Source organism: Rhinopithecus roxellana, chromosome 8 (assembly GCF_007565055.1).
Source record: "Rhinopithecus roxellana isolate Shanxi Qingling chromosome 8, ASM756505v1, whole genome shotgun sequence".
Classification (NCBI taxonomy): Eukaryota; Metazoa; Chordata; class Mammalia; order Primates; family Cercopithecidae; genus Rhinopithecus; species Rhinopithecus roxellana.
The window spans coordinates 9,172,477-9,193,014 of NC_044556.1; the positions used below are offsets into that span (position 1 = coordinate 9,172,477).

Genomic DNA, 20,538 nt, shown 5'->3' on the forward strand with positions numbered 1-20,538 from the left:
AGGAAAAGAGCTGTAGGGGAGGGGAGGGGTGGGAAGAAGCAGACCCAGGTGGATGGGTACCCAGGGATAGAGCAGGAACTGCTCACTCACCAAGGGGCTTCCGCGTGTGGATGTCAATGAGGAATCCCGGGGCCTGGTTTCCGCATAGAATCTGGTAGTCAGCTGCGCAAAGGGGAACAAAGTTGAGTCTGGGGCTGCAGGTCTGACCCTAACCTGCTCCCTATCTGGAGGGGACACCTCAATCCTGGAGCCCAGCCCTCAACTGGCCACCTTGAACTTTTTTTGCTCTCCCCACCCTTTCCCTCCTTCCACTTATTTAATTTAATTTAATTTAATTTTTTTGAGACAAAGTCTCACTCTGTCACCCAGGCTGGAGTGCACCGGTGCAATCACAGCTCACTGCAGCCTCAACCTCCCAGGCTCAGGTGACCCTCCCACTTTAGCTCCCAAGTAGCTGGGATTACAGGCATGAGCCGCGATGTCTGGTTTTTAAAGCCACCTAGTTTGCAGTAATGTTTTGTAGCAGCTCTGGGGAATGAATATGGCTGTAAAGCCCTAGAAGCCCCCTTCGCATCACTGCCCCATTCCTGCAGCTCTTCCTGGTGCCTGGGCTGGCGGCTAGATCATTCCAACAGGACTCATTCCTGCTGTCAATACACTCTGTTCAGTCATGCCTCCAGGCCTTGGCTCCTGTTGTGCCCCTGCCTAGAACACCTTCCCTCATCCTGACCGATGTTCCCATCAGGGTCCCAATCTTGGCTCTGAGTTTCTCCAGGTCTGCCCCTTCCCCAGCCCAGGAGGTCTATGGTCTCTCTAACCAGCTGTGCTTTCCTCCCTAGCCTGGGACATTTACCGACCCCCTCCCACCCTATCCCACCCCCAGCTACTCCTGTGAATTATCAAGAAAGACTCCATTGATCCATCCTGAATTCTCGAAATCTGCAAAATGGAAGAAAAGCTGCCTTGCTCACTTTAAAGTATTGCCTTCCATACATGGGAACTGACACAGTTTGGCTGCGTCCCTACCTAAATCTCAACCTGAACTGTAGCTCCCATATCCCCACATGTCATGGGAGGGACCCGGTGGGAGGTAATTGAGTCATGGGGGCGGGTCTTTCCCATGCTATTCTCGTGATAGTGAATGAGTCTCGTGAGATCTGATAGTTTTATAAAGGGCAGTTCCCCTGCACGCGCTTTCTTGCCTGCCACCATGTAAGACATGCTTTTGCTCCTCCTTCACCTTCTGCCATGATTGTGAGGCCTTCCCAGCCATGTGGAACTGTGAGTCCTTTAAACCTCCTTTTTTTTTTTTTTCTGTTCTGAGATGGAGTCTTGCTCTGTCACCCAGGCTGGAGTGCAGTGGTGTGATAGCGGCTCACTGCAACCCCCACCTCCCAGGTTCAAGCAATTCTCTTGCCTCAGCCTCCCGAGTAGCGGGGATTGTGGGCCTGCATCACCACGCCCAGATAATTTTTTTTTTTTTTGTATTTTTAGTAGAGACAGGGTTTCACCATGTTGGCCAGGCTGGTCTCGAATGCCTGACCTTGAGTGATCCACCCGCCTTGGCCTCCCAAACTGTTGGGATTATAGGCGTGAGCCACCACGCCCAGCCAAACCTCTTTTTCTTTATAAATTACCCAGTATCCAGGATTTCTTCACAGCAGTATGAGAATGAACTAATAGAGGGACAGAACTTCAACTCTCTGACTCTCATCAGAACAAGGAGAATTAATCTAAGAGCCCTAAGGGCACTGTGTTTTCTTAACCATTATGCTACGAGGGGCCAGGCTGGGAAGAAGGTTGAGGAGGGTTACTCACGGCTGGTGGGAGTGGGGCAGGCCTCACAGGGTCTATTCCAGGCCTGGCCAATGTTGTAGGAGCAGCAACACATTTTTCGGGTCACGTTGAAGGCCAGCTCATTTTGACATGTGCCGTTATAGTGCCGGAAGCAGACACTCTTCCTCATATCTGTAGTTGGCATAAAGGAGAAGAATTTGGGTAAGGGTCACCTAAATCAGTGGAAGAGGTAGCCAAAGAGATGGGAACTTGTTAACTCATTCATTTGAAGATTACTGGCTTGGCCAGCCACAGTGGCTCACGCCTGTAATCCCAGAACTTTGGGAGGCTGAGGCGGGCAGATCATTTGAGGTCAGGAGTTCGAGACCAGCCTGGCCAACATGGCGAAACCCTGTCTCTGCTAAAAATACAAAAACTAGCTGGGTGTGGTGGCACACACCTGTAATCCCAGTTACTTGGGAGGCTGAGGCAGGAGAATCGCTTGAACCTCAGAGGTGGAGGTTGTAGTGAGCTGAGACTGTGCCACTGCACTCCAGCTGGGGCAACACAGCGAGACTCTATCTCAAAAAAAAAAGGGGGGGGGATTACTGGCTGGCTTGATTGGCTTGATGTCTCTCCTCCAACACACTTGGGGGATCCATTCATTTTTTTCAGCCTTTTTTGAGCAGCGCACAACCTAAGCAACTGTTCATGGCAGCTCTGGGCTCCTGAATCCTGCGGTTTTGTTTGCTGCCACATATCAGCACTTCATATATGCTTACCCTCCCTGTCCATAGGCTTGAAGGCTCCCAGCAGTTCCTCCCATGCCCAGGTGCTGCTTCTGTGACTGCCATTTCCCTAGGTCATCATGCTTCTTACCCATGCAGTTGTTGCCACCATTGACTTGGAGGTACTCTGCAGGGCAGACACAGGTGTAGTTTCCCAGGGTGTTGTAGCAGGTGCCAGGGCCACAGATGCCCGAGTGTGTGGAGCATTCATCAATATCTGCAGGGAAAGGAGGAGTGGAGGGGAACAGTGGGCAGCATCCAGGAATTGTCTGAATAACTCCCCTCCAGAGACCCAGCAAGGCCACTTCACTAGGGACCTAAGTTTGGTTTCAAAATCAGCCTAAAATGCACACACATCTTAGTGATGAAGAAAACTGTAATATGGGCTGGGCATGGTGGTTCATGTCTGTAATCTGAGCACTTTGTGACGCTGAGATGGGAGGATCATTTCAGCTCAGAGTTCGAGACCAGTCTGGGCAACATAACAAGACCCCATCTCTACTAAAAATTTTAAAAAATTAGCTGGGCATGGTGGTGCATGCCTGCAGTCCCAGCCACTTGGGAGCATCACTTGAGTCCAGGAAGTTAAGGTTGCAGTGAGCCGTGATCACACCTCTGCATTCCAGCCTGGGTGCAGAATGAGATCCTGGCTCTAAAAAACAAACAAACAAAAACCCACAAACAAACAAAAACAACATGATGTTAAGGGAAAAACAAAAAAAAAGTTTACAAGCTGGATGCAGTTGCTCATGCTTATCATCCCTGTTTTGGGAGGCCAAGGCAGGAGGATCATTTGAGGCTAAGAATTTGAGACAAGCCTGGGCAACATAGTGAGGTCCCATTTCTACAAAAAATGAAAATTTAGCTGGGCATGGTGGCACACACCTGTGGTCCCAGCTACTTGAGAGGCAGAGGTGGGAGGATCACCTGAGTCCAGGAGGTCAAGGCTACAGTGAGCTGTGATTACAACACTGCACTCCAGCCTGGACAACAGAGTGAGACACTGGCTCTAAAAAAAAAAAAAAGAAATTCATAAAAATAAAATTGATGATGATTCTGCTTCTATTAGGAACAAAATGACCTGAGTTCACGAGTCAGTTTTATAATCACCAAGAATGGATCATCCATGTCTTCCTAATATGATATGATAGGAATCAAGAACCTTATGGATAAAGTATTCTTGGGGAAAAAAAATTGATTCTCAATCTGATCATTACTCTAGTCCAGGAGCAGTAAGCTTTTTCTGTAAAGGGCCAGATCGTTTTGGTTTTGCAGACCAAACTACAGTGTGTCATGATTATTCAATCTGCCAGTGTAGTAAGAAAGCAGACAGAAACAATATGCAAACACACTGTGGCACTGGTTGTGCTCCAAGGAAATTTTATTTATGGACCCCTTTATGGACCCCTGAAATTTGAATTTTATACAACTTTCTCCCTTCCTTCCTCCCTCCCTCCCTCCCTCCCTTCCTTCCTCTCTCTCTCTTTCCTTTTTTTTTTTCAGACAGAGTCTCACTCTGTTGCCCAGGCTGGAGTGCAATGGCCTCATCTCGGCTCACCGCAACCTCTGCCTCCAAGGTTCAGGTGATTCTCCTGCCTCAGCCTCCCGAGTAGCTGGGACTATAGGCGTGAGCCACCATGCGCAGCTAATTTTTGTATTTTTAGTAGAGATGGGGTTTCACTATGTTGGCCAGGCTGGTCTCGAACTCCTGACCTTGTGATCTGCCCACCATGGCCTCCCAAAGTGCTGGGATTACAAGCGTGAGACACAGTGCCCAGCCTTTTTTTTTTTTTTTTTTAAAGACAGGGTCTTGTTCTGTCACCCAGGCTAGAGTGCAGTGGCACAATCACAGCTCACTACAGCCTCAACTTTCGAGGCTCACATGATCCTCCTGCCTCAGCCTCCCAAGTAGCTGGGATTACAGGCATGAGTCACCACGCCTGGCTAACTTTTTAATTTTTTATAGAGACAAGGTCTTGCCAGGTTGCCCAGGTTTGTCTTGAACTCCTGGCCTCAAGCAATCCTCCCACTTCAGCCTCCCAAAGCACTGGGATTACCAGTGTGAGCTGCCACGCACCCAGCCTTGAATTTCATATAATTTTCATGTGTCACAAAATGTTATTCTTCTTTTGTTTTTTTCAACCGCTGAAAAAAGTGTAAAAAAGTATTCTTAGCTAGCAGGCAAAAATAGGTGGTGGAATATTAGCATGCTAAGAGTGATGTCACCAAAAATAGCAGAGTAGGGAACTCCAGGGCTCCATTCCTCCACAAAAGCAACTATTGAGCTGGCGAAACAGATAAAAATCAACTTTTGCAGAACTCTGGAATGCAGTCAAAGCTTACAACACCCAGACAAAGAAACGGTGAAGAAAGAAGCTGCCGTACTTCGTAAGGGAGTGTTGCGGCGTTTTTAAGGGCCTGCCTACCATCCCCCATGCCACAGATCCACAGCGGCCATGAACATCTTAAAAGCAGCAAGAGGGAACTGACAGATCATGACAAAAGAGGAGGCAAGGGGCAGAAGTCTTTCTATGAGGCCTTCCCTCCTCAACCCTTGTGAGGCTTGGCAGGGCACGAAGGCAGGGAGAGAGCGGAAGAGCCTGATCCACCCTGAAGAGAGTCCATGCTCACCCTCACAGATGCGGGTGTGCTCACTGAGGTGGTAGCCAGGTGGGCACTCACACTGGAAACTGCCAAAGGTGTTGACACAGTCACCCCGACACAGCCCTGGCAGCTCTTGGCACTCGTCGATGTCTGTCAGAAAGTAAGGAAGCCACATTTGGGAGCTAAACCCATGCAGAGGACTTAAGGGGCACCCGCGGTAAGCTCTGGGTTTTCCAGGGCCTTCTCGAGGATCCCCAAGAGCTGTCCATGACTGATAGACATTTGAAGGGTCTATCTTGACGGCTGGACACAGACTCTCTTGAGTTAATGTTACCCTAAATTCAACTCCATTCCCTTCATCTGTTAGCCCATTCTCCCATCCACCACATAGCTTCCTCTAGATAGAGAACTAGATAGTTTTCTTCCTCTAGATGGAGAATAGATAGTCTTCTCCAACCTCGTCACTCCCTAACAAAAGGATGGATGGGAGGATGGATGAATGGATGGATGAGCAGATGGATGCATGGATATGAAAACAGTGAATGCGTAAATAAGCAAGTGGGTCAATGAATGAGATGATGAGTGAGTGGATAGATAGCAAGGTGGATGGGTAGGAAGGTGGATGGATAGGAAGGTGGATGGTTAGGAAGGTGGATGGGTAGGAAGGTGGATGGGTAGGAAGGTGGATAGATAGGAAGGTGGATGGATAGGTGAGTAGATAGACAAAAGAGTGAATGGGTGGATAAGTGGATGGATGGATGGATGGATGGATGGATGGATGGATGGATGGGGGATGAATGGATAAACAGATGGGATATAGAAGATGGATGGAAGGGTGGATGAATGGGGGGAATAGAATAGGTGGATGGGAAATGGGTGGATGGATGAGTGGATAGATGGATGTATTGAGGATGGATGGGTGAATGGGGGATAGATGGATGGGTGAGTAGATGGATAGAAGAATGAGAGATAGGTGGGTGGGAGATGGATGGATGAAAGAGTGGGAAATAGGTTAATGGATGGATGAATGGGGGCTAGATGAAGGATGGGGATGGATGGATGGGTGAATGGATGCATACAAGGATAGCAGAGGGATGAGTGATGAATGGGTGGATGGAGCATGGCTGGATGGAAGGATGGAGGGATGGATGGAAGGATGGACGAATGGAAGGATGGATGAATGGGTACATAAAGGATAGTTGGATGCAAGGATGGAAGGAAGGATAGATGAATGGGTAGATGGAGGAGGTTGGATGGGTAGAAGGATGAATGGATGGAAAGATGAGTGGAAGGATGGATGAATGGATGGATGGTCAGGTGGAAGGATGGATGGATGGATGGATGGAAGGACGGGTGGATGGAAGGATGAATGGACAGAGAGATTGGGGATGGATGAAAGAATGGGGTATAGATGAAGAAGAGGGAATGAATGGGTGACTAGATGGATGGATAAAAGGATAGGAGAGGGATGAGTGAGGGATGGATGAATGGGTAGATGGAGGATGGTTGAATGGAAGTATGGAAGGAAGAATGGATGAATGGGTACATGGAGGATGGTTGCATGGAAGTATGGAAGGAAGAATGGATGAATGGGTACATGGAGGATGGCTGGATGGAAGGATGTATGTATGGATGGATGGATGGAAAAAATGGGCAGAAGGATGGATGAATGGATGGATGGAAGGATGGATGGATGGATGGATGGATGGATGGATGGATGGATGGATGGATCGATGGATGGATGGATGGAAGGAAGGATGGATGGATGGATGGATGGATGGATGGATGGATGGAAGGATGGGTGGATGGAAGGATAAATGGATGGAAGGATGGAGGATGAATGGAAAGATGGGGGACAAATGAAAAGATCAATATACCAACAAGTGGAAGAAATGGCTGAAAGAACAGATAAAAAAATTCAACACAAACTAAAAGCAGAGTGTGGTCCTGCTGCCCAGCCTCCAGGTGTAAAGATTTGCCCCATCCCAGGACAAAACTGCTCAACTCTGCACTTTGGTGAGATGGGGATGAGAGAAAAGTCAGTCTTTAGGCAGACGGATGGATGGTCTGCCAGGAACTCACCTTCCAGAATGACAGTGATGGGGTTAGGCCGGAAACCCTCACCACCCGGGCACAGGGTTCTGTACTCAGCTGTAAGGGAAACAGTCTCCTGTGAGGTGGAGTATTGGGGCAAAACTTAGGGGAAACAGGGGAGCAACAGCAGGAAGCCTGAAAAGGGCGCAAGAGTGCGCTCCCATCCTTCTACTGTACTAACTACATCCCCATATCTCTTTAGCCTCTTAGGGCCAAGGGACTTTGGCCAGTCCTGGGGCTGTGTGTGTGTGTGTGTGCGCGCGCATGTGCGTGTGCATGTGTGTGTGTGTAAATATGGGTTCCCATTCAACATGTGAGCAGAGTTACATGGTAGTGGCTGGGGGCAGGAAGAAGAGAAGATGATTCCTTCTGATCCAAAACCATATCCTAGTGTAACTGCAAGTTTTCCCCATGCAAGGAAGACCCTGGACATTCACACACACACACACCTGAATAGGTGGACAGGTACCTCCCTGTTTCACACCTGAGGCCTTTGCACATACTGTTCTCACTGCATTGCACGTCATTCCCCCTACTCTGCTAGGAGAACTCCTACACATCCTCCAAAACATCACTCATGCCTCCGCCCCTGGAAAGCCTTCCCCACAGCTTTCTCTTCCCCACAGCTTTCTCCTGAGCTATGGCTATGCCTCAAAGAAAACCCTTAGGACAGCTCTATCATAGTCCTGACACTTGGTTGTTTTTTTTTTTTTTTTTTTTTTTGAGACGGAGTCTCGCTCTGTCGCCCAGGCTGGAGCGCAGTGGCTGGATCTCAGCTCACTGCAAGCTCCGCCTCCCGGGTTTACGCCATTCTCCTGCCTCAGCCTCCTGAGTAGCTGGGATTACAGGCGCCTGCCACCTCGCCCGGCTGGTTTTTTGTATTTTTTTTTTAGTAGAGACGGGGTTTCACCATGTTAGCCAGGATGGTCTCGATCTCCTGACCTCGTGATCCGCCCATCTCGGCCTCCCAAAGTGCTGGGATTACAGGCTTGAGCCACCGCGCCCGGCCGACACTTGGTTTAAGAGTGAGGGAGAAGCAGTGTGCAGAGGCTGTGGCTTATCCTTCTCCGAGTCCCCAGCCCCCAGCACACGACACAGAGGAACTCTCAGTGTTTGTTGATTGACTGAGTGATCAAGTGACTACAAACACAGAGAATTTACAGAAAGCAGCCTTGGAGAGAGGCCCAGCCAAGAGTACACTGTATGACCCAGGATGAGCCCCTCTCCTTCCCCAGTTCTTGGTTTTCCTGTTGCCTAAGCCCCACCTCCCCTTAGCAGAGACGACCTCCTAAGCTCCCGGGTCTCGGTGGCTCAGGCCACGGTGCTCAACGGTCCCACAGGGACTCACTGGTGTTGGCCACTGGGCACAGCTCGCAGGGATTGCCCCAAGCCCGGCCCAGGGAACAACAGCAGGAAGCCCGGGTGACACCAACTCCGATCTCAGCACTGCAGGAAATGCCACCGTCCCCTCGGTCATGCGTCTCCAGGAAACAGTTCCCAGCCCGAGTGTCTGAACAGGCAGAAGGGGATGGTTAGCAGGAGTCAGGGGGAAAGCCGCATGTGTGCATGTGCATGCATGTGTCTATTTCAACGGGTGACAAGGACAATCGCTCTTGCAGGAGACCAGCAGATGTCCCGTTTGTCAGGAGCAGGTAGATTTGAACACGTTGACATCTGAGTTAACCCAGGGGGCAATCCCACCCACCTCTGCTGACCCCAGAACCCTGATCTGGAGCTGAGCATGGACTCACCCACGCAGCCCACTCCGCTGGGGTTCAGCTCAAAATCCGGGGGGCAGCTGCAGAGGTAGCTGCCGGGGGTGTTAACGCACATGCCGTTGATGCAGTTTACTGGGTCTGCACACTCGTTAATGTCTGTGGGAAGGAGGCGCGGTCCTTAGCAGGAAGCCCTCCCTCGGCCCCCCTCCCTCCTGGCTCCATCCTGGGAAGCTGCAGCCCTCACTCAAGGTCAGCTTCTGGGCACCAGGGGACAATGTCATGTCCGTTCCTGGGAAGAAACCTAACGGGACAGGAACGTCCAGTCTGCCCTGTCCCCTCCAATCCCATTCCTTCTCCTGCTCTGTTCTGCTTGGCAGAGTTTTGCTCATTGAACTCTACCTGCCCTGGGTTCCATGCAGGCAACATATGAAAACCATATCTATTTTATTTTCTTAATTTATTGATGTTTAGAGACAGGGTCTTGCTATGTTGACCAGGCTGGAGTGGAGTTGCGCAATCACGGCTTACTGCGGCCTCAAACTCCTGGGTTCAAGCAATCCTTCTACCACAGCCTTTGGAGTAGTTGGGACTACACCACAATGCCCAGCTAATTTTTTATTTTTACTTTTTAGAGATGGGGTCTTGCTATGTTGCTCAGGCTGGTCTCCAACTCCTGGCCTCGAGTGATCCTCCCACCTCAGCCTTCCAAAGTGCTGAGATTATGGGCATAAGCCACCACACCCAGCCAAAACCCATCTATAGAAAATACTTTCAAGGCCGGGCGCGGTGGCTCAAGCCTGTAATCCCAGCACTTTGGAAGGCCGAGATGGGTGGATCACGAGGTCAGGAGATCGAGACCATCCTGGCGAACACAGTGAAACCCCGTCTCTACTAAAAAATACAAAAAACTAGCTGGGTGAGGTGGCGGGTGCCTGTAGTCCCAGCTACTCGGGAGGCTGAGCCAGGAGAATGGCATGAACCTGGGAGACGGAGCTTGCAGTGAGCTGAGATCCGGCCACTGCACTCCAGCCTGGGCGACAGAGCAAGACTCCATCTCAAAAAAAAAAAAAAAAAAAAAAAAAAGAAAATACTTTCAAACCATGGGTTAGCACACTCAGATCTGTAGGCAAAATCCGGTCTACCACCTATGTGTGTCAATAAAGTTTTATTGGTACAGGGGCCACATTCATTCATTTACATATTGCCTGTGGCTGCTTTTGAGCTACAATGGCAGAGTTGAATCATTATGACAGAGACTGACTGTGTGGCCTGCAAAGCCAAAAATATTTATCATCTGCCCATTTCTAAAATACACAGAGGTGGGAGACCCTTTCGGCAGTTAGGGTGGAGGGGCCACTTCAATTACTGAACTTATTCAGCAGGGGAACAGGAAAGGGAAACGATGGGGACATCAGGCAAGGTGCTCCCTACCCCCCCGCAAGACTCCAAGGGAGGATGCTTGAGAAGAGATCTGAGGGCAGTGAGGGAGCAAGACATGTCCCCTGCCCCAGCTCCTGCTCTCTCCTCCCTCCTTCCAGCCCAGATGACCTCACACCTGTACAGTTGCCACCCCCTCGGTCCAGTTCGTAGCCACCATCGCAGATGCAGCGGAACATTCCAGGCAGGTTCTCACAGCTCCCAAATGCACAGAGGTTCCCTTGCGCACACTCGTCCACATCTGCGGGGACCCTGGGTCAGCCTGCCCCACCCAGAGTCTGCGGCAGGGACCCACCCACTCTGTCCTCTGCCCTGCCGGGCCCGGCCTCACCCTGGCAGGCCAGGTGGTCCTCAGTGGGGTCAAAGCCCATCTCACATTCACAGCGGTACCCGCCGGGCGCATTGAGGCACTGCCCGTTGTCACAGAGGTCCACGTTCTCAGCACATTCATCTCTGTCTGAGGGGTCCCAAGATTTGGAGGACTGGAGACCGGTGGACCCGGACCCACGCAGGGTGGGTGGGAGGCCTCAGTCACTGGAACTCTTTGCTGTCAGCCAGAGTCCCAGGCAAGTAGCCCTGGAGACTCAGTCCCTGACTCGGGGTGGGAGGCAAGTGACCAAAGCAGGGTCAGGGAGGGGAGAGGTGGTCTGGACTCTTGGACCCCAGAGAGGGTACCCAGTCACTCCGGATCCAGGGATGAGAGCAGCCAGGAAGGAAGCATCTCATGCACTTAAGGGTTCAAGGGAGCCGTGGACAGGCAGTAGCACGCCCTGGGCAGAGGACACAGCCTCTCCAGCACCCATGAAGCAATGAGTGAGTCAGAAGGAGTCAGGAGGTTGAGTGACCATGGCGGCCACCGTGAATTCAGCCCCCGTGGCTGTCCCTCTAGGGCCCCTGCCCTCCCACCCCCTAATCTCACCTTCGCAGGAGAAGCCATCCCCGGTAAAGCCCTGGCGGCAGGTGCAGCGGTAGGAGCCAGGGACATTGAGACAGTCACCTTTTGGGCTGCACCAGTGCTCCTTGGAGACGCATTCATCCAGGTCTGCAGGAGACGGAGCCCAGGCCCCCCACCCCATGGTGTGTGCATTGTGGGGGGCAGAAGGGAGAAAGACTCTCCAATCCTCCAACCCTGACTGCCCTCCTGCAGACACCCCCGCACCCCACCCTCCCACTGCCTTGCCCCTCACCTACCTCTTCTGCTTTGCCCTGATTTCCTGCCCCCAGGTACTCACCATGACATTCGAAGCCATGCCCCTCCCAGCCTGGCAGGCACCTACAGCTGAAACTCCCTGGGATGTTGAGACAGGAGGCATGACTGTCACAGTTGTGTCCTCCAACCTCACATTCATCCACATCTAAAGGGAGAGGAGGCACAACGCCGAGACCCAGTCACAGAAGGAAAGACTTGATGCAATAGCAGCTGAAAGGGCAGGGACCCTTCCTCTCTAGGGGAGAGCTGGTCCAGAAAGCCTCCTCCCCTCTACTGGGGGAGCTTCCATCTTTACCCAGAGCCTGAGAGGAGAACCCCCAAACCTAACAGACATGACTCTCAGCAGCCCTCAGAAATGGTCTGAAATAGCAGCATGAAAGACTTGGGGTAGATATTAAGAGTGACGGTCCGGCCGGGCACGGTGGCTCACGCCTGTAATCCCAGCACTTTGGGAGGCCGAGGAGGGCGGATCATGAGGTCAGGAGATCAAGACCATCCTGCCTAACACGGTGAAACCCTGTCTCTACTAAAAATACAAAAATTAGCTGTGCGTGGTGATGGACACCTGAAGTCCCAGCTACTCAGGAGGCTGAGGCAGTAGAATGGTGTGAACCCAGGAGGCAGAGCTTGCAGTGGACAGAGATCGCACCACTGCACTCCAGCCTGGGCAACAGAGCGAGACTCCATCTCAAAACAAACAAACAAATGAAACAAAAACAAACAAACTAAAAAACAAGTGACTGTCCGGATGAACACACCCCCTTTCCAAGACAGGATTTCCCTGTCCACCAGCATTTCCAATCCAGAGTCAATTCTGCATCACCCTTATGGTCTCTGCCATGTTAAACCTGGGTGAGCTACTGTTACTAAACATTTCTTTACCACACTCCTGTTTTCACTGACATAAATCATGTTTTAAAAGACAATTTTGGATCCACATCAACAACCTCTAAGAAGTCATGAGCTTGATGCTCTGTTGTGTGACATTTGTTTCTAATACATATTAAAATAACCATCTAACTGGAGTGGATAGAATTGTGTCCCCTTAAAAGGTATGTTCAAGTCTTAAACCCTGAAACCCGTGAATGTGGCCTTATTTGGAAACAGGGTCTTTGTAGACGTAACTAAGATGAGGTCATCGCGGATTAAGGTAGGCTCTGATCCAGTGACTGGTGTTCTTCTAAGAAGGCTGTATAGCCAGATGCAATGACTTACATCTGTAATCCCAGCTACTCGGGAGGCCAAGGTGGGAGGATCACTTGAGGCAAAGAGTTTGAGACCAGGTTGGGCAACATAGTGAGAACCTGTTTCTATAAAAACACCTTTTTCTTCCCCCCCGAGGCATGGTTTCACTGTCACCCCAGCTGGAGTGCCGTGCAGTGGTGCAATCTGCCTCACTGCTGCCTGGATCTCCTGGTCTTAAGCAATACTCCAGCCTCAGCCTCCTGACTAGCTAAGACTACAGGTGAGCGCCAGCATGCCTGGCTAATTTTTTAAATTTTTGTCTCAAACTCTTGAGCTCAAGAATCCTTCCACCTCAACCTCCCAAAGCACTGGCATTACAGAAATGAGTCACCATACCTGATCAACAAAAACTTTTAAAAAAATTAGCCCGGCTTGGGGGCATGCACCTGTAGTCCCAGATACTCGGGAGGCTGCAGCTGGGAGGATTGCTTGAACCCGGGAATTTAAGGCTATGAACCAGTTCATGAGCTATGATCACACCACTGCACTATAGGCTTGGCAACACAGCCAGACCTCATCTTTACAAATTAGATACTGTTGGGTGCAGTGACTCCTGCCTGTAATCTCAACAAATTGGGAGGCTGAGCCAAGAGGATTACTTGAGTCCAGGAGCTCAAGACCAACCCAAGTGACATAGTAAAACACTATCTCTACAAAAAAAAAAAAAAAAAAAAAAATTAGCTGAGTGTGATGGCACGTGTGGGAGGCTGAGGTGGGAAGATCACCTGAACCTGGAGGGGTGGAGGCTGCAGTGAGCTATGATTGCGTCACTGCACTCCAGCCTGGGAAACAGAGTGAGACACTATCTCAAAATAAATAAATAAATAAATAAATAAAGTGAAAAATGAAAAATTTTAAAAAATAGATACACAGAGAGAGGAAGGCCTTGGGAAGATAGAGACAGAAACTTGAATGACATGCCTACAAGCTGAGGAACGCCAAGGAGGCGTGGAACAGGTTCTGCCTCTGAGCCTCCAAGAAGGTACTAACCCTACAGACACCTTGATTTCAGACTTCTGGCTTCCAGAACTATTATTCTAGAAGGAGAATACATTTCTTTTTATTTAAAAAAAAGTTTGTTTGTTTGTTTTTTTGAGATGGAGTTTTGCTCTGTGGCCCAAGCTGGAGTGCAGTGGTGCGATCTCGGCTCACTGCAACCTCCGCCTCCCGGATTCAAGCGATTCTCCTGCCTCAGCCTCCCAAGTAGCTAGAATTACAGGCATGTGCCACCACACCCAGCTAATTTTGTGCTTTTAGTAGAGACGGGGTTTCACCATGTTGGCCAGGCTGGTCTCAAACTTCTGACCTCAGGTAATCCACCCACCTCGGCCTCCCAAAGTGCTGGGATTACAGGTGTGAGCTACCCTGTCCAGACTAATTTTTAAAATTTTTAATAGAGATGGGGTTGCTGTCTCTATTAATGTTGCCATATGGCCGTGTTGTGATGTATCCATGTCACCCAGGCTGGTCTCGAACCCATGGGCTCAAGCAATCCTCCCACCTTGGCCTCCCAAAGTGCTGGGATTACAGGCGTGAGCCACCGCGCCCGGCCCGGAGAATCAATTTCTAAGCCACCAATTGTGTGATCATTTGTTACGGCAACCACAGGGAACTAACACAGTCACTATTCAAATGTTTAAGTGTTCATCCCTGTATTGCATCAAATTATCAGGGATTTGCCTTTCAGAAATGCTCCTGCAGACACGTGGGGCTTCCCCTCCTGAGCTGTTCAGGGGACCCCCAGGGCACTGTATGGGATTCTGTTCTTTTTTTTATTTTTATTTTTTTTTCGAGACGGAGTCTTGCTCAGTCGCCCAGGCTGGAGGTGGTGGCGTGATCTCGGCTCACTGCAAGCTCTGCCTCCCGGGTTCATGCCATTCTCCTGCCTCAGCTTCCCAAGTAGCTGGGACTACAGGCGCCCGCCACTACGCCCGGCTAATTTTTTTTTGTATTTTTAGTAGAGACGGCGTTTCACCGTGTTAGCCAGGATGGTCTCGATCTCCTGACCTCATGATCAGCTCGTCTCGGCCTCCCAAAGTGCTGGGATTACAGGCGTGAGCCACCACGCCCGGCCTCTGTTCTTGCTTTAACACAAGAAGCCATCCGTGAAAATCTATGAGAATGAATTCTGGCTGTGCTCGGCATGAATCTGCATGATTCCCAAAATGGCCCCGGAGAGTCTTCTCTGCCTGCACCGCTGACCGCCGGCTTACCAGAGCAGCCCGTGGTCCCCTTCCTGACCATGTAGCCCAGCTGACAGTGGCAGACAAAGGAACCCTTCGTGTTCTCGCAGTCCCCATGGAGGCAGATGTGAGGGTTCAGGTCACACTCATCCACATCTGTTGGGGAAGAAAGCATGAGGTCTGAGGACTGGGTGCAGGGGTGATGGGAGAGGAAGTGGGTGAGGGTGGGAGGGTGGGTGCAGGGGTGGGAAGAGGGAGAGGGAAGAGGAAGTGGGTGAGGGTGAGAGGGAGAGCCCCAGCATTCCTGACTGTCCCGCCACACAGGTCCTCTCTGCTAGGACTCTCTTTCTTTTCTCCAGGGGCGGGGAGCTCCCTCTATGTCCACTACTGGGCAATCGGGAGTGTTTTGTGAGCCTTTCACAGTGCACATTCCAAAGAACACACCAGGAATGTGGTTCCAAAAGTATTTTATGGTCAAATACATTTAGAGAAGGCTGAGATCCACAAAGCTAACCAGGGTGTCCTCCTGCAGGACTTTCCAGAGCCTTTATGCCAATATGCACAGTGGATCTGCAACAGGGGCATGGAGCAGAAAGCATTCCCTAAATGCATTTGTTCACAAGGCCCATCGCTGAGACTTGCTTGCTCTCTGAGACTCCTATAAACTGAAACTCTCTAAGCTCTTCAAGCTTCACTCGGTTTCTTGGCCGGGAGTTACATTGTTACTTCCTGGAACTTCCACACACCGGCCTCAGCTTTGTCCCGATAGGGCACCCAGCACACAACAGGACAACCTGTAGCTAGGTGAGGATAGCAATCGCCACCTTACAGAACACAGTTCTGAGTCTCTTTTCTGCCTTGTCCACTGTCCTCTGCCAGAAACCCCTTTGTCTTCGGTGATCTTAATGCACAGACCTTGAACAGGACATGATCGTCCGATAGGTGTAGCATATGTCGTATTAAACAAATGTCATTTAAAAGAGCAAGGTGTGGGGAATTCTGCTTCTGTTCCGTAAATGGGATGTCACGGGCTTTGGGGAGCAGACTTGGGATACTGGGGATACTTAAGTGGAAAACCAAGTGCTGTTACAAAGCCTTATCTCCCTACCCACGAATGGCAGGGGTGGGGTCCAGCATTGGTCATTGTCATGCCTATGTACCACCTTGCGGAAGACCTGGTGTGTGAATTCTGACACTGCCTCCACCCCGCCATCCCGGCTCCTCACCAACACATGTCCTCATGTCTGGCGTGGCCACGAAGCCATCATAGCACAGGCAGCGGTGACCCCCCGGCACGTTGGTGCAGTGACCTTGGTCACAAACACTGGGGTTCTCTTCACACTCATCCACGTCTGGGGGAGCAGGGTTGGGAACTGTGCTTAGCTTTGCCCTGATAGACCACCCAGTACACATCTGCTCCCCAGGCCCCAGGACGACCTGTAGCCAGGTGAGGACAGCGATGGTCACTCAAGCAGTCTGGGGGCGCTCAGGCAATTCTGAGTTTGTTTTCCACCTTATTCACCCTCCTCTGCAAAAACCCCAGGGGCTCTCCCACAGGGTGAGCAGCCTGCCTGGGGCCAGGACCACAAGTCAGGCAGGGGGTGCCTCGGGTCTGCTTGGCTTCACTATGCTGTGCTGGGCTCTGGGCCAGTGTAGGACCCGGCCAGCACCTCCTCCTCACCCCCCACGCCAGGAAGTGGGAAGAGGTTGTGCCCACCTACCTGCACATGCCCTTCCGTCGGGCATCAGCAAGTAGCCCTGCCCACAGCTGCACCGGTAGCTGCCCTCAGTGTTAATACAGTACACGTCACAGCCACCATTCCGGACCCGGCATTCGTTGATGTCTGCAGGATGCAGGGCAGACAGGGGCTGGGGCTAGGGGGAGGGGGCTGGTTTGGGGGTGGGAGCAGAGTGGAGTTGAGGACAGGAGGGGCTGCCACTATGGCTGGGGATGCGGTTGGTGCCCAGGGCCCAGCAGGTGGGCACAGTCTCACCCACGCAGCCTTGGTGGTCCGGTGTGCCCTGGAAGCCGGCGTGGCAGGAGCACTGGAAGGCACCGATGACATTGACACAGTAGCCGTGGGGACACAGGCCATCCCTCAGGGAGCACTCATCGATGTCTGTGGGGGAGTGCAGATGAAAGACAGGCCTGTGCCCCATCTGCCGTCTGTGTGACCGTGAGACACACTGGGGCACACGTGCACGCTAAGCAGCTCACACTGCCGACACTGGCATAGCCCCACATGTGCCTGTCCATACACTCGCATTCACTCACATGCAAATACACACACTCTCCTATAAACACAGACACCCAGATACACACCACACGTGCCTGCTCACACAGACTCACAAACACACCCTGGCACCCACTCACGTGTGAACACACTCGCCCTTGACAGACACACACACAGGCACACTCAGATACACACTCACACTCAGGGGCACACTCCTAAATTCACAACACACCTTATATCCACTTGCATACAAATACACTCACCTGTGTGTAAAGACACATCCACACCCGGGGCACACTCACACCCATGTGCACACGGACACACAAACACCCACATGCACAAACACACACACACAAACACACCCATGTGCACACTCAGACACATACATAAACACACCCTCAAACATACCTGTCTTTGCACAAACACACGTCCACACCCAGACAGCCACACCCAGAGGTACACCCACACACCCACTCACAAACACATCCTCACACCCACTCACACACAGACACACCTCCCTTTATAAACACGCATTTGCAGCCGGGCGCGGTGGCTCAAGCCTGTAATCCCAGCACTTTGGGAGGCCGAGATGGGCGGATCACGAGGTCAGGAGATCGAGACCATCCTGGCTAACATGGTGAAACCCCGTCTCTACTAAAAAATACAAAAAACTAGGCAGACGAGGTGGTGGGCGCCTGTAGTCCCAGCTACTCGGGAGGCTCAGGCAGGAGAATGGCGTGAACCCGGGAGGCAGAGTTTGCAGTGAGCTGAGATCCGGCCACTGCACTCTAGCCTGGGCGACAGAGCGAGACTCCGTCTCAAAAATAAAAAAATAAAAAATAAAAACAATAAACATGCATTTGCATCCAACTACACATCACATTCTCTTGCACACACACACACAAACTTACATACAAACACAACCACTCAGAAATTAGCCAGGCATGGCCGGGCGCGGTGGCTCACGCCTGTAATCCCAGCACTTTGGGAGGCCGAGGCGGGTGGATCATGGGATCAGGAGATTGAGACCATCCTGGATAACACGGTGAAACCCCGTCTCTAGGCCGGGCGCGGTGGCTCAAGCCTGTAATCAAGCACTTTGGGAGGCCGAGACGGGCGGATCACGAGGTCAGGAGATCGAGACCATCCTGGCTAACACCGTGAAACCCCGTCTCTACTAAAAAAATGCAAAAATCTAGCCAGGTGTGGTGGCGGGCACCTGTAGTCCCAGCTACTTGGGAGGCTGAGGCAGGAGAATGGCGTAAACCCAGGAGGCGGAGCTTGCAGTGAGCTGAGATCCGGCCACTGCACTCTAGCCTGGGCAACAGAGCAAGACTCCACCTCAAAAAAATAAAAAAATAAAAAAATAAACCCCCTCTCTAACTAAATATACAAAAAAAAATTAGCCAAGTGTGGTGGTGGGCGCCTGCAGTCACAGTTCCTTGGGAGGCTGAGGCAGGAGAATGGCATGAGCCCGGGAGGCGGAGTTTGCAGTGAGCCGAGATGGTAGCCACTGCACTCCAGCCTGGGCGACAGAGTGAGACTCTGTCTCAAAAAATAAATAAATAACTAAATAAATAAGCCAAGCATGGTGGCGCATGTCTGTAGTCCCACCTACTTGGGAGGCTGAGGTGGGAGGATCACCTGAGCCCAGGAGGTGGAGACTGCAGTGAGCTGTGATCGCGCCACTGCAGCCCAGACTGGACAACAGACTGGGACCCTGTGTCAAACAAAACAAAATGAAACACACACACACACACGCAAACACACTTACCCTTGGCAGATACATTCATGGCCAAATACACACTCAAACCGTCTTGTGTGTTCACACAGAGGCACACACACACTCACACCTACTCACATGCAAACACTCCCCATTGTACAGACACACACAGTCACACAAATGCACAAACGCCTGCCGTTGTACAGACACGCATGTGCGTGTTCATCTAGACACACAAACACACTCCCGCCATCTTGCATATAAACCCACTTACACACACAGGTACACACTGACACACACTTGCATGCTCACACACTGGCCTCAGGGAGACAGATACACACGCCCACCCTCTCACTCATCCAGCCCATGTTCACCAGACACCCACTTTCACAAACATGGGCTCACACTCACCCTCACAGGCAGTGCCCTCGGCCATCAGCTCGTGCCCAGGGGGACACTGGCACTTGTAGCTCCCATCCGTGTTGGTGCAAGTGCCTCCCCGGCAGAGCAGTGGGTCCCTTGCACACTCGTCCACGTCTGAAGGTTTGTGTGGAAAGAGAGAGCAGGTGTGAAGGTGCTGACGCAGGGAGGGGGCGATGAGGCTCATGCTGGCTTCTCCCCGCCACCTCCCCAGCCCCCTTCACCCCAGCGGGAGCCGGGAGAGCCTCGGGGCTCCGGGCTGGGATGACCCAGGGGAGTGGGGTCTGCACCAGGAGCAGAGACCAGCCAGATGAGGAGGGAGGCTGAGATTCTCAGAAGAACAAAGGCCATGAAGTTGACACTCTTGGTGCCACTAGAAAAGGCACTAAGAAGCCCTCCTCCACTCCCTGCAGGACACACCAGAAAGCTGAGGCCCAGTCCCGCCAGGACTCAGGGCAGGGAGCAGACAGCCTCACCATGGCCTCATCACTCTTAAGCCACAGAGGCATCCTTCCATTCCTCAGGCCCACCCCAGGGCCTTTGCACATGCTGTTCTCCAGTGTCTTTACCCTGTTCACCACTACTCCATTCTTTCTTTCTTTTTTTCCTTTTTTTTTTTTTTTTTTTTTGGTTGTAGTTGCTGTTTTTGAGATGGAGTCTCGCTCTGTTGCCCAAGCTGGAATGCAGTGGCACCATCTCGGCTCCCTGCAACCTCCGCCTCCTGGGTTCATGCAATTCTCCTGCCTTAGTCTCCCAAGTAGCTGGGATTACAGGCATGCATCACCAAGCCCAGCTAATTTTTGTATTTTTAGTAGAGACAGCGTTTCACCATGTTGGTCAGGCTGGTCTCGAAATCCTGACCTCACGTGATTCAACTGCCTCGGCCTCCCAAATTGCTGGGATTACAGGTGTGAGCCACCGAGTCCAGCCTTTTTTTTTTTTTTTTTTGAGACAGATTTTCACACTGTCACCCAGGCTGGAGTGCAGTGACACGATCACAGCTCACTACAGCCTCCACCTCCCGGGTTCAAACTATCCTCCCACCTCAGCCTCCTGAGCAGCTGGGACTACAGGCAGGCACCACCACGCCCTGCTAATTTTTCAAT

General features: G+C 51.5%; 1 protein-coding gene across 1 annotated transcript in view; it reads right to left on the minus strand.

Annotated features, from left to right (window-relative positions):
• FBN3 (fibrillin 3) overlaps positions 1 to 20,538 on the minus strand; it is an 88,806-nt gene that overhangs the window by 35,576 nt on the left and 32,692 nt on the right. The window contains exons 26-41 of the mRNA XM_010385037.2: positions 19,424 to 19,549; positions 17,050 to 17,175; positions 16,777 to 16,899; positions 16,282 to 16,407; positions 15,086 to 15,211; positions 11,650 to 11,772; positions 11,337 to 11,459; positions 10,749 to 10,874; positions 10,536 to 10,658; positions 9,014 to 9,136; positions 8,611 to 8,772; positions 7,251 to 7,319; positions 5,196 to 5,318; positions 2,656 to 2,781; positions 1,819 to 1,968; positions 91 to 162 (exon numbers count right to left, since the gene is read on the minus strand). Coding sequence (XP_010383339.2) covers positions 91 to 162; positions 1,819 to 1,968; positions 2,656 to 2,781; positions 5,196 to 5,318; positions 7,251 to 7,319; positions 8,611 to 8,772; positions 9,014 to 9,136; positions 10,536 to 10,658; positions 10,749 to 10,874; positions 11,337 to 11,459; positions 11,650 to 11,772; positions 15,086 to 15,211; positions 16,282 to 16,407; positions 16,777 to 16,899; positions 17,050 to 17,175; positions 19,424 to 19,549 — 1,947 coding nt within the window. The remainder of the gene's footprint in view (positions 1 to 90; positions 163 to 1,818; positions 1,969 to 2,655; positions 2,782 to 5,195; positions 5,319 to 7,250; positions 7,320 to 8,610; positions 8,773 to 9,013; positions 9,137 to 10,535; positions 10,659 to 10,748; positions 10,875 to 11,336; positions 11,460 to 11,649; positions 11,773 to 15,085; positions 15,212 to 16,281; positions 16,408 to 16,776; positions 16,900 to 17,049; positions 17,176 to 19,423; positions 19,550 to 20,538) is intronic.